This window comes from Nerophis lumbriciformis, linkage group LG26 (genome assembly GCF_033978685.3).
Source record: "Nerophis lumbriciformis linkage group LG26, RoL_Nlum_v2.1, whole genome shotgun sequence".
Lineage (NCBI taxonomy): Eukaryota > Metazoa > Chordata > Actinopteri > Syngnathiformes > Syngnathidae > Nerophis > Nerophis lumbriciformis.
Window position 1 is genome coordinate 3,185,001 of NC_084573.2, and position 13,508 is coordinate 3,198,508.

At 42.7% G+C, this 13,508-nt stretch overlaps 1 protein-coding gene across 1 annotated transcript in view; it reads right to left on the reverse strand.

The window, feature by feature from the left end:
* dctn1b (dynactin 1b) overlaps nucleotides 1-13,508 on the reverse strand; it is a 99,096-nt gene that overhangs the window by 48,691 nt on the left and 36,897 nt on the right. Inside the window, exons 7-8 of the mRNA XM_061987664.2 lie at nucleotides 3,038-3,058; nucleotides 1,535-1,714 (exon numbers count right to left, since the gene is read on the reverse strand). Coding sequence (XP_061843648.1) covers nucleotides 1,535-1,714; nucleotides 3,038-3,058 — 201 coding nt within the window. The remainder of the gene's footprint in view (nucleotides 1-1,534; nucleotides 1,715-3,037; nucleotides 3,059-13,508) is intronic.

Genomic DNA, 13,508 nt, shown 5'->3' on the forward strand with positions numbered 1-13,508 from the left:
ATTCACACAATTAAATATTTACGCATATAGAAATTAAACAACATCCACAGCAAACACAATTAAACCTAAAGGTGTAGCGCTATCACCGTCTACTGGTCAAATTTAGCGTTACATGTATTAAACGAGCTTTGACCGCCAGAGTTACTCAAACAACACCACCGCGAATACAAAAAACATCACAAAGTCAGCAATTTCAAATAAAAACAAACTAAATATCTTTATGCACTACATACAAGGATCCGACCGAGTTTCGTGACACATGCAGTAATAATAATAATAGTAATAATAGATTTTATTTGTAAAAAGCACTTTCCATTGAGCAAACAACCTCAAAGTGCTACAGGGTATTAAATAAATAAATTAAAAGATAATAAATAAAAATTAATTAAAAAAAACTAGAACTAGCACGCATACATCTAAAAAAAAGGCTTTTTTGAAAAGAAGGGTTTTTAAGCCTTTTTTTTTTTTTTTTTTAAGCATTCACAGTCTGTGGTACCCTCAGGTGGTCAGGGAGAGCGTTCCACAGACTGGGAGCGGCGGAGCAGAAAGCTGGACAAATAAGAAGGCAAAGGGCAACCACTTTCATGTGGTATTAGACAGAAAGGAGGACTTTTTTCTAGAGATGTCCGATAATATCGGACTGCCAATAAATGCTTTAAAATGTAATATTGGAAATTATCGGTATCGGTTTCAAAAAGTAAAATGTATGACTTTTTAAAACGCCGCTGTGTACACGGACGTAGGGAGAAGTACAGAGCGCCGAAAAAACCTTAAAGGCACTGCCTTTGCGTGCCGGCCCAGTCACATAATATCTACGGCTTTTCACACACACAAGTGAATGCAAGGCATACTTGGTCAACAGCCATACAGGTCACACTGAGGGTGGCCGTATAAACAACTTTAACACTGTTACAAATATGCGCCACACTGTGAACCCACACCAAACAAGTCATAAAAACTTAATTGACATTGCCGCTCCCAGTCTGTGGAACGCCCTCCCTGACCACCTGAGGGCACCAAAGACTGTGGATGCTTTTAAAAAAGGCTTAAAAACCCTTCTTTAAAAAAAAAAAAAAAAAGTCTTTTTTTAGATACATGCATACTAGTTTTAGTTATTTGGCTGGTCTATTTTTTTCTTTTAATCATCTTTTTATTTTTTATTATTTTTTTAAACTGCAGCACTTTGAGGTTGTTACTTGATGTAAAGTGCGTTATACAAATAAAATATATTATCATTATTATTATTGATTTGATCTGTCATTTCCACTTTTTCCACCCAGACGACGACCGAAACGGAACACTCCGTGCTTGTCATCTGGCATTAAATACTAGAAAAGACCTCCGGCACAAGTGTGACAGGATTTGCATGACGACAAACGCAAACTGACAGCTTTAGCTCGCTCCGAAAATGTATTTATGGGGGCCGGACTTTGGAACGTAGAGAGCGGCCTCGCTCTCCATCATCATCATCATCATCATCGCCTGCAACAAGACCAAAAGGCTGACTCAGCGTCATTTCAAGTCTGATCCTCACCTTGCTGGGGACGGGAGGCGGAGGAAGGTTTCCAGGAGAGTGGAGGGTGGGGATGACCGGGGCGGCCAGAGGGGTCTGGGCCGGCGTGCTGGGCTCGCTGCTGCTCATCTCGCCGGCCGACGCCGAGGCCGAACTGGACGCCTGGCCCTTGCCTGCGGAGCCAGCGGGGCGACTTGTCTGCTGGAGAGCAAAATATCAAACGTGGTCAATGATGTGGAAATAAAAGAAGTAGGGAGTCGTTTATTCTAGGGGTGTGCAAACTTCCATCCATCCATTTTCTACTGTTTGTCCCTTATGGGGATCTGTGCGTCAGTTGGGGACGTGTCTTCACATTTAAGATGATCTCCTGCTGATCCCACTATGGACTGGACTCTCACTATTATGTTAGATCCACTATGGACTGGACTCTCACACTATTATGTTAGATCCACTATGGACTGGACTCTCACTATTATGTTAGATCCACTATGGACTAGACTCTCACTATTATGTTAGATCCACTATGGACTGGACTTTCACTATTATGTTAGATCCACTATGGACTGGACTCTCACACTATTATGTTAGATCAACTATGGACTGGACTCTCACTATTATGTTAGATCCACTATAGACTGGACTCTCACTATTATGTTAGATCCACTATGGACTGGACTCTCTCACTGTTATGTTAAATCCACTATGGACTGGACTCTCACACTATTATGTTAGATCCACTATGGACTGGACTCTCACACTATTATGCTAGATCCACTATGGACTGGACTCTCTCACTATTATGTTAGATCCACTATGGACTGGACTCTCTCACTATTATGTTAGATCCACTATGGACTGGACTCTCACACTATTATGCTAAATCCACTATGGACTGGACTCTCACACTATTATGCTAGATCCACTATGGACTGGACTCTCACACTATTATGTTAGATCCACTATGGACTGGACTCTCACACTATTATGTTAGATCCACTATGGACTGGACTCTCACTATTATGTTAGATCCACTATGGACTGGACTCTCTCACTATTATGTTAGATCCACTATGGACTGGACTCTCACACTATTAGGTTAGATCCACTATGGACTGGACTCTCACTATTATGTTAGATCCACTATGGACTGGACTCTCACTATTATGTTAGATCCACTATGGACTGGACTCTCACTATTATGTTAGATCCACTATGGACTGGACTCTCACACTATTATGCTAGATCCACTATGGACTGGACTCTCACACTATTATGCTAGATCCACTATGGACTGGACTCTCACACTATTATGTTAGATCCACTATGGACTGGACTCTAGTGTTAGTGTTGTCTTGTTGAAAAGGTTGAAGAGAGAATTGCAATAGTTGAATGTTTAGAACTATAAGTCCTAAACAAAAACGCGGGTAGAACATGTTCAGTGATGTTAGGACCCTGTGATTTTTCAACCCAGAACCATGCAAACTAGTGGAAGTGGAAGCCCTGGAAAGTTTGAAGAGGGCTCACCTTGGGCCGCCTGGCCGTGGTCTGAAGAGGAGAGGAAGGAGGAGAGGTCAGAGTGCAGGATGAGGTTAAGGAGGAGAGCCAGGGGGGGGGTGGAAGGAAACAAACAGGCAGGGTTAGTATTTGAAGGCACTGACAGCAAGTTCTAGAAGTTTCATCCTGCTTTTGCGAGAAAGAACAACACCAAAGCAAGCGTTCTGAAATCATGAATGCAAAACACCAAGGCATGTTTATGTCCTCTGCGAGCGTGACTTAGCACCGATACAAGACGGATGCCAGCCAGACCCTCTGCTGGACCACGTGGGTCGGCCGTTCCAAGCGACTGGCACCGTGGCCGTGACCTGAATGACTGCATTGTGTCCAATTGGACCAGGTCCAGAACGGAACGGAACCAAAGACACACCAGCTCAGCTGCATCCACGACACCAGGGCGAGTAAACTGCATGATGAAGAGGCTCTTGAGTCCAAAGGCATCGAAATGTGGATATCATTACGTCAGAAAGTGCCTTGGCAGATTATATTTCTTTGAGATTGCAAAGTAAACACGTCGGCTTTTACTCCGCATTGTCAATAAATTCATTATTCTGCCCTCGCTTCTCCTTTCCAGCGTGTGCAGCTAGTTAACAGCATTTAGGAACAGAAGCTCCAGAAGTCTTGTTAAACACTGATATTCCTTCTTTCCTCAGTTTTTTTTTCTGTCTTGCCTCTGATGAGGGCGGTTTTTCCGCTCGCTTCTTGCTCTCTTTGTTTTTGTCTTGTCTACACTTCGGGGTGATGGACGGCTGGCAGCGCTTCATAGCAGCAGTCGACCTCCAGGGCCCCAAACACCCCCCCGCCCCCCCCGTTGCGAGTTGTCGTGATAAAATGTAACATGTTTCAAGGTTCAAGGTTCAAGGTTCAACTTTATTGTCCCCGCGGGGAAATTTGATCATTGCTTTCTTAACATACCCAAAAACAACAGAACAAAAACACAAGCACAGACACAACCACAACCATACAACTAACATTTAAACTTCAGAACATGGAGCTTGATAGACATAGGTGGCACTTTGATGTAGGCATCAAATCTACAGTATGGAGATAAAGATAAAGTACCAGTGTGCATTGCACTAGAGCTCATGGATAAAGGGCTGTGTGCTAAAGTGCTTAGTTATAAAGTGCTATGTGCTAAAGTGCTATGTGCTAAAAAAGTGCTAACCTATGTATTAACATACTTATTGCACATTGTTGGTCAGCTTAATGGAGGCTGGGACAAATGATAATTTAAGGCGGTTAGTAGAGATGCGCGGATAGGCAATTATTTCATCCGCAACCGCATGAGAAAGTCGTCAACCATCCGCAATCCACCCGATCTAACATTTGATCAGAACTGCATCCGCCCGCCATCCGCCCGTTGTTATATATCTAATATAGACGATGCAAGGCATTAGTGAGGTTATAAAGCTTTTGCCTGTTAAAGAAAGGAGACTGATCCAACGCAGCACAGACATTCGCGTGCCACGCTGTCACGACCCAGACGCACACCAGTGCGCAATCATATGGGAGCCGCGCTGAGCGCACCTCCAAGCGCGTCTCGCTGCCGGCGACGGCCGGGTATATGGGCCCGACGCTCCAGCGCCATCCATTTTCAGGGCTAGTTGATTCGGCAGGTGGGTTGTTACACACTCCTTAGCGGGTTCCGACTTCCATGGCCACCGTCCTGCTGTCTATATCAACCAGGGTGAGCCCCACCCCTTTCGTGAGCGCACTGCGCGCGGAGTGACCCCTGTTACGCGCCCCCGGCCACGGGGGTGGCGGGCAGGTAAGCTGCTTACCTGCTGCGCGTGACGCCGGCCGCGGCGAAGGCGGACGAGGCGGGGTGTCGGTGCGGTGGGCGCGGTGGTGACCCTGGACGTGCGTCGGGCCCTTCTCGCGGATCGCCTCAGCTACGGCTCCCGGTGGGGCCCTCTCGGGGGAAGGGGCCTCGGTCCCGGACCCCGGCGAGGCGTCCCTTCTCCGCTCCGTAAAAGTGTCCATCTCTTTTTTTTTTTTTCTTCTGTTGTGGCATATGCAGCAGGTCCCTGCTCGTTTTTCGTATGTGGGTAACAACATTTAACTATGTATATATTGTAATGTTCCCAGGAACGTAGGCTCATAGACTTATTCGTTTGTCTCGTATTTATTGTAATAAGATGCAATGTAACCACACAACAGCTCCAATGTGCGTCTCCCCTCTTTCCCGGCAAAACTCGAACTAACACTTCCTGTCAACAACGTCCCTTCCCTAACTTGCCCGGAAGTCCCGCCCCCCAGCCAAAGCCATTGGCTAACACCCCGTAGCTAGCCGCTACATCATATTTCCGAATTGGTTTAACTGCCACCCGCCTGAATCTATTTAAAATCTAATTTTTTTAAATTTCAATCGCCCGACCCGACCCGACCCGCTGATAAAATCTAATTTTTTTTAAATTTCATCCGCCCGATTCGTGGATAATCCGCGCATCTCTAGCGGTTAGATTTGCATAGTGGGACCCGGAGTCTTCTCCCTGATGGCATGGTTCCATATTCAGGGAAGAGTGGGTGTTGTGAGTTGGAAATCATTTTCTTAGCTTTAGTTTATGTGTGCATGGCATGGAGGTTTTTTTCCCCCACATGGTATGTTTTTACTCATCTTCTTCCCCAGCGTTTTACCTTTTTCCCCACCTTTTACGGGGCGTTCCTGTTCTGTAACCCTGTACACTGTTTGTTTGTCTAATCTTGAACGGGTTTGTGCTGAAAACATAGTTTTGTTGTACTTGTTGCAATGACAATAAAGACCTATCCTATCCTAGTTTTATTTCTTTACACTTCGTCCTTCATTTAGGTTTGTAAGACTGAAGATATAAACATACAACAAACTTGATCAAAGTAGATCGTCCACTGTGTATTTTAAATAAATAAAACGGAAGGTTTAGTGTTCATACATTCACACAATTAAATATTTACGCATATAGAAATTAAACAACATCCACAGCAAACACAATTAGCGCTATCGCCGTCTACTGGTCAAATTTAGCGTTACATGTATTAAACGAGCTTTGATCTCCATAGAGTTACTCAAACAACACCGCCGCGAATACAAAAAACATCACAAAGTCAGCAATTTCAAATAAAAACAAACTAAATATCTTTATGCACTACATACAAGGATCCGACCGAGTTTCGTGACACATGCAGTAATAATAATAATAAAATAATTTATTTATAAAAAGCACTTTCCATTGAGCAAACAACCTCAAAGTGCTACAGGGTATTAAAAAAATAAATTAAAAGATAATAAATAAAAATTAATTAAAAAAAACTAGAACTAGCACGCATATATCTAAAAAAAAAGGCTTTTTTGAAAAGAAGGGTTTTTAAGCCTTTTTTTTTTTTAAGCATCCACGGTCTGTGGTACCCTCAGGTGGTCAGGGAGAGCGTTCCACAAGCTGGGAGCGGCGGAGCAGAAAGCTGGACAAATAAGATGGCAAAGGGCAACCACTTTCATGTGGTATTAGACAGAAAGGAGAACTTTTTTCTAGAGATGTCCGATAATATCGGACTGCCAATAAATGCTTTAAAATGTAATATCGGAAATTATCGGTATCGTATTTCAAAAAGTAAAATGTATGACTTTTTAAAACGCCGCTGTGTACACGGACGTAGGGAGAAGTACAGAGCGCCAAAAAAACCTTAAAGACACTGCCTTTGCGTGCCGGCCCAGTCACATAATATCTACGGCTTTTCACACACACAAGTGAATGCAATGCATACTTGGTCAACAGCCATACAGGTCACACTGAGGGTGGCCGTATAAACAACTTTAACACTGTTAGAAATATGCGCCACACTGTGAACCCACACCAAACAAGAATGACAAACACATTTCGGGAGAACATCCGCACCGTAACACAACATAAACACAACAGAACAAATACCCAGAACCCCTTGCAGCACTAACTCTTCCGGGACGCTACAATATACACCCCCCGATTCAAACCATTTCACCTTCAACATATTCCACTCATCCTGCACATTCAAACTATCATTTTTCCAAGTTTAAAAAAATTCCAGGAATTCCCAGAATTCTCGGTTTTCCAAACCCTATTTTCACCCTTTTTTCTGGCGACTACTCCTTCCACATTTTTCAACCCACTTCAACTGTTCCACCGTCAAAACGTTCCTCTTAGTCAGGACAAAAAACGAATTGTTTTTTTTTAACTGGAAAAATTCCTGTTTTTCCCCGAAATTCCAGGAACTCCGTAATACCATTTCTCAATTAAAAATGCTACAACTTCAACATTTCTCGAGCGATTTGAAAAATTCCAACACCAACCACTTTAGCATTTTCACAACAATTCCCTATTTTCCCGGAATTCCCAAATTTTCATGACATTCCCATTTTAATGAATAGGAAATTTTTTCAAAGTTCCACAACTCCCACATTTTTCATCTGATTCACACCGCTCCAACTTCAAAATATTCAGCCTGCAAAGAAAAATCCACAAATAACTTCAGCTGAAATAGAGGACTCTCTGAGAAATTTTGGTGTGGCTGTTTCAAGATGCACAATAAGAAAAATGGGCTGCATGGTCGAGTCGCCAGAAGAAAGCCATTTCTGCGCAAATGTCACAAAGTATCCCGCTTACATTACGCCAAACGGCACAGAGACAAGCCTCAAAACTTCTGGAACAAAGTCATTTGGATTGATGAGACCAAAATTGAACTTTTTAGCCACTTGACCATGCAGCCCATTTTTCTTCAAGTGCCTCCTTATTGTGCACTTTCTTTTGTCATTTTGATTTGGAAAAGAGTAAACACAGTTGTTTGCCAGTAAATAGCTTTACACAACCATTAAGCATGAGTGGAAGAAAGGTTTTTGTGTTATCATTCTGATTAAGAAGTAGAAAATGAGGGATTCAGGTAGACCAGCAAAGATTTCAGCCACAACTGCTAGGAAAATTGTTCGAGATGCAAAGAAAAATCCACAAATAACTTCAGCTGAAATACAGGACTCTCTGAGAAATTGTGGTGTGGCTGTTTCAAGATGCACAATAAGGAGGCATCTGAAGAAAAATGGGCTGCATGGTCGAGTCGCCAGAAGAAAGCCATTTCTGCGCAAATGTCACAAAGTATCCCGCTTACATTACGCCAAACGGCACAGAGACAAGCCTCAAAACTTCTGGAACAAAGTCATTTGGATTGATGAGACCAAAATTGAACTTTTTAGCCACTCGACCATGCAGCCCATTTTTCTTCAAGTGCCTCCTTATTGTGCACTTTCTTTTGTCATTTTGATTGAAAAAGAGTAAACACAGTTGTTTGCCAGTAAATAGCTTCACACAACCATTAAGCATGAGTGGAAGAAAGGTTTTTGTGTTATCATTCTGATTAAGAAGTAGAAAATGAGGGATTCAGGTAGACCAGCAAAGATTTCAGCCACAACTGCTAGGAAAATTGTTCGAGATGCAAAGAAAAATCCACAAATAACTTCAGCTGAAATACAGGACTCTCTGAGAAATTGTGGTGTGGCTGTTTCAAGATGCACAATAAGGAGGCATCTGAAGAAAAATGGGCTGCATGGTCGAGTCGCCAGAAGAAAGCCATTTCTGCGCAAATGTCACAAAGTATCCCGCTTACATTACGCCAAACGGCACAGAGACAAGCCTCAAAACTTCTGGAACAAAGTCATTTGGATAGATGAGACCAAAATTGAACTTTTTAGCCACTCGACCATGCAGCCCATTTTCTTCAAGTGCCTCCTTATTGTGCACTTTCTTTTGTCATTTTGATTGAAAAAGAGTAAACACAGTTGTTTGCCAGTAAATAGCTTCACACAACCATTAAGCATGAGTGGAAGAAAGGTTTTTGTGTTATCATTCTGATGAAGTAGAAAATGAGGGATTCAGGTAGACCAGCAAAACTTTCAGCCACAACTGCTAGGAAAATTGTTCGAGATGCAAAGAAAAATCCACAAATAACTTCAGCTGAAATACAGGACTCTGAGAAATTGTGGTGTGGCTGTTTCAAGGTGCACAATAAAAAAAATGGGCTGCATGGTCGAGTCGCCAGAAGAAAGCCATTTCTGCGCAAATGTCACAAAGTATCCCGCTTACATTACGCCAAACGGCACAGAGACAAGCCTCAAAACTTCTGGAACAAAGTCATTTGGATTGATGAGACCAAAATTGAACTTTTTAGCCACTTGACCATGCAGCCCATTTTTCTTCAAGTGCCTCCTTATTGTGCACTTTCTTTTGTCATTTTGATTTAAAAAGAGTAAACACAGTTGTTTGCCAGTAAATAGCTTCACACAACCATTAAGCATGAGTGGAAGAAAGGTCTTTGTGTTATCATTCTGATTAAGAAGTAGAAAATGAGGGATTCAGGTAGACCAGCAAAGATTTCAGCCACAACTGCTAGGAAAATTGTTCGAGATGCAAAGAAAAATCCACAAATAACTTCAGCTGAAATACAGGACTCTCTGAGAAATTGTGGTGTGGCTGTTTCAAGATGCACAATAAGGAGGCACTTGAAGAAAAATGGGCTGCATGGTCGAGTTGCCAGAAGAAAGCCATTTCTGCGCAAATGTCACAAAGTATCCCGCTTACATTACGCCAAACGGCACAGAGACAAGCCTCAAAACTTCTGGAACAAAGTCATTTGGATTGATGAGACCAAAATTTAACTTTTTAGCCACTTGACCATGCAGCCCATTTTTCTTCAAGTGCCTCCTTATTGTGCACTTTCTTTTGTCATTTTGATTTAAAAAAGAGTAAACACAGTTGTTTGCCAGTAAATAGCTTCACACAACCATTAAGCATGAGTGGAAGAAAGGTCTTTGTGTTATCATTCTGATTAAGAAGTAGAAAATGAGGGATTCAGGTAGACCAGCAAAGATTTCAGCCACAACTGCCAGGAAAATTGTTCGAGATGCAAAGAAAAATCCACAAATAACTTCAGCTGAAATACAGGACTCTCTGAGAAATTGTGGTGTGGCTGTTTCAAGATGCACAATAAGAAAAATGGGCTGCATGGTCGAGTCGCCAGAAGAAAGCCATTTCTGCGCAAATGTCACAAAGTATCCCGCTTACATTACGCCAAACGGCACAGAGAAAAGCCTCAACACTTCTGGAACAAGGTCATTTGGATTGATGAGACCAAAATTGAACTTTTTAGCCACTCGACCATGCAGCCCATTTTTCTTCAAGTGCCTCCTTATTGTGCACTTTCTTTTGTCATTTTGATTGAAAAAAGAGTAAACACAGTTGTTTTCCAGTAAATAGCTTCACACAACCATTAAGCATGAGTGGAAGAAAGGTCTTTGTGTTATCATTCTGATTAAGAAGTAGAAAATGAGGGATTCAGGTAGACCAGCAAAGATTTCAGCCACAACTGCCAGGAAAATTGTTCGAGATGCAAAGAAAAATCCACAAATAACTTCAGCTGAAATACAGGACTCTCTAAGAAATTGTGGTGTGGCTGTTTCAAGATGCACAATAAAGAGGCATTTGAAGAAAAATGGGCTGCATGGTCGAGTCACCAGAAGAAAGCCATTTCTGCGCAAATATCACAAAGTACCGTATTTTCCGCACCATAAGCCACCCTGGGTTATAAGCCGCGCCTTCAATGAACGGCATATTTCAAAACTTTGTCCACCTATAAGCCGCCCCGTGTTATAAGCCGCATCTAACTGCGCTAAAGGGAATGTCAAAAAAACAGTCAGATAGGTCAGTCAAACTTTAATAATATATTAAAAACCAGCGTGATGTGGGCGCGCATGGAGTCGTATATCAACATGGACGGAGCTGCGTGAAAAAAGCCACCCGGCCTCTTCGCGTAAACTTCCCTTAATCACTCGCTCATCTTTTCTTCATCCATCCATCCCTTCGAGTTAGCTTTTATGATGACGCCGGCTGGAAAGGTCTCTTTTGGCAAGGTCTTCCTTTTGAATATCACCATGGGTGGAAGTTTCTGGCCATTAGCATGGCAAGCTAGAACCACAGTGAAGGATGACTTCTCATTCCCTGTGGTGCGAATATTCACCGTACGTGCTACCGTTGTATCCACAGTGCGGTTCACAGGAATATCAAAAGTCAGTGGAACCTCGTCCATGTTGATAATGTTCTCTGGCCGGATCTTTTTTTCAGCTATCTTGTTTTTACAATATGCACGGAAAGTAGCCAGCTTTTCTTGAAAGTCTTTAGGCAGTTGCTGTGAAATAGTAGTCCGTGTGCGGATGGAGAGATTGCGTCTTTTCATGAACCGGAAACCTGTCGCTTAGTAGGAGCCATTTTGTGGTCTTTACAGATGTAAACACACAAAGGAAATGAAACGTAATATCCGCGCGCTTCTTCTTCTTCTACGGGGGCGGGTGGTTGCTTACAGTAGAAGAAGAAGCGCTTCCTGGTCTATGGGGGCGGGTGCTTACCTTGGCGGTTGCTTGCGTAGAAGAAGAAGCACTTCCTCTTCTACGGGGAAAAAAGATGGCGGCTGTTTACCGTAGTTGCGAGACCTAAACTTTATGAAAATGAATCTTAATATTAATCCATATATAAAGCGCACCGGGTTATAAGCCGCACTGTCAGCTTTTGAGTAAATTTGTGGTTTTTAGGTGCGGCTAATAGTGCGGAAAATACGGTATCCCGCTTACATTACGCAAAACGGCACAGAGACAAGCCTCAAAACTTCTGGAACAAAGTCATTTGGATTGATGAGACCAAAATTGAACTTTTTAGCCACTTGACCATGCAGCCCATTTTTCTTCAAGTGCCTCCTTATTGTGCACTTTCTTTTGTCATTTTGATTTAAAAAAGAGTAAACACAGTTGTTTGCCAGTAAATAGCTTCACACAACCATTAAGCATGAGTGGAAGAAAGGTTTTTGTGTTTATCATTCTGATTAAGAAGTAGAAAATGAGGGATTCAGGTAGACCAGCAAAGATTTCAGCCACAACTGCTAGGAAAATTGTTCGAGATGCAAAGAAAAATCCACAAATAACTTCAGCTGAAATACAGGACTCTCTGAGAAATTGTGGTGTGGCTGTTTCAAGATGCACAATAAGGAGGCATCTGAAGAAAAATGGGCTGCATGGTCGAGTCGCCAGAAGAAAGCCATTTCTGCGCAAATATCACAAAGTACCGTATTTTCCGCACCATAAGGCGCCCTGGGTTATAAGCCGCGCCTTCAATGAACGGCATATTTCAAAACTTTGTCCACCTATAAGCCGCCCCGTGTTATAAGCCGCATCTAACTGCGCTAAAGGGAATGTCAAAAAAACAGTCAGATAGGTCAGTCAAACTTTAATAATATATTAAAAACCAGCGTGATGTGGGCGCGCATGGAGTCGTATATCAACATGGACGGAGCTGCGTGAAAAAAGCCACCCGGCCTCTTCGCGTAAACTTCCCTTAACCACTCGCTCATCTTTTCTTCATCCATCCATCCCTTCGAGTTACCTTTTATGATGACGCCGGCTGGAAAGGTCTCTTTTGGCAAGGTCTTCCTTTTGAATATCACCATGGGTGGAAGTTTCTGGCCATTAGCATGGCAAGCTAGAACCACAGTGAAGGATGACTTCTCATTCCCTGTGGTGCGAATATTCACCGTACGTGCTCCCGTTGTATCCACAGTGCGGTTCACAGGAATATCAAAAGTCAGTGGAACCTCGTCCATGTTGATAATGTTCTCTGGCCGGATCTTTTTTTCAGCTATCTTGTTTTTACAATATGCACGGAAAGTAGCCAGCTTTTCTTGAAAGTCTTTAGGCAGTTGCTGTGAAATAGTAATCCGTGTGCGGATGGAGAGATTGCGTCTTTTCATGAACCGGAAACCTGTCGCTTAGTAGGAGCCATTTTGTGGTCTTTACAGATGTAAACACACAAAGGAAATGAAACGTAATATCCGCGCTCTTCTTCTTCTTCTACGGGGGCGGGTGGTTGCTTACAGTAGAAGAAGAAGCGCTTCCTCTTCTATGGGGGCGGGTGCTTACCTTGGCGGTTGCTTGCGTAGAAGAAGAAGCACTTCCTCTTCTACGGGGAAAAAAGATGGCGGCTGTTTACCGTAGTTGCGAGACCTAAACTTTATGAAAATGAATCTTAATATTAATCCATATATAAAGCGCACCGGGTTATAAGCCGCACTGTCAGCTTTTGAGTAAATTTGTGGTTTTTAGGTGCGGCTAATAGTGCGGAAAATACGGTATCCCGCTTACATTACGCCAAACGGCACAGAGACAAGCCTCAAAACTTCTGGAACAAAGTCATTTGGATTGATGAGACCAAAATTGAACTTTTTAGCCACTTGACCATGCAGCCCATTTTTCTTCAAGTGCCTCCTTATTGTGCACTTTTTTTTGTCATTTTGATTGAAAAAGAGTAAACACAGTTGTTTGCCAATAAATAGCTTCACACAACCATTAAGCATGAGTGGAAGAAAGGTATTTGTGTTATCATTCCGATTCTCTGAAGAATGGCCA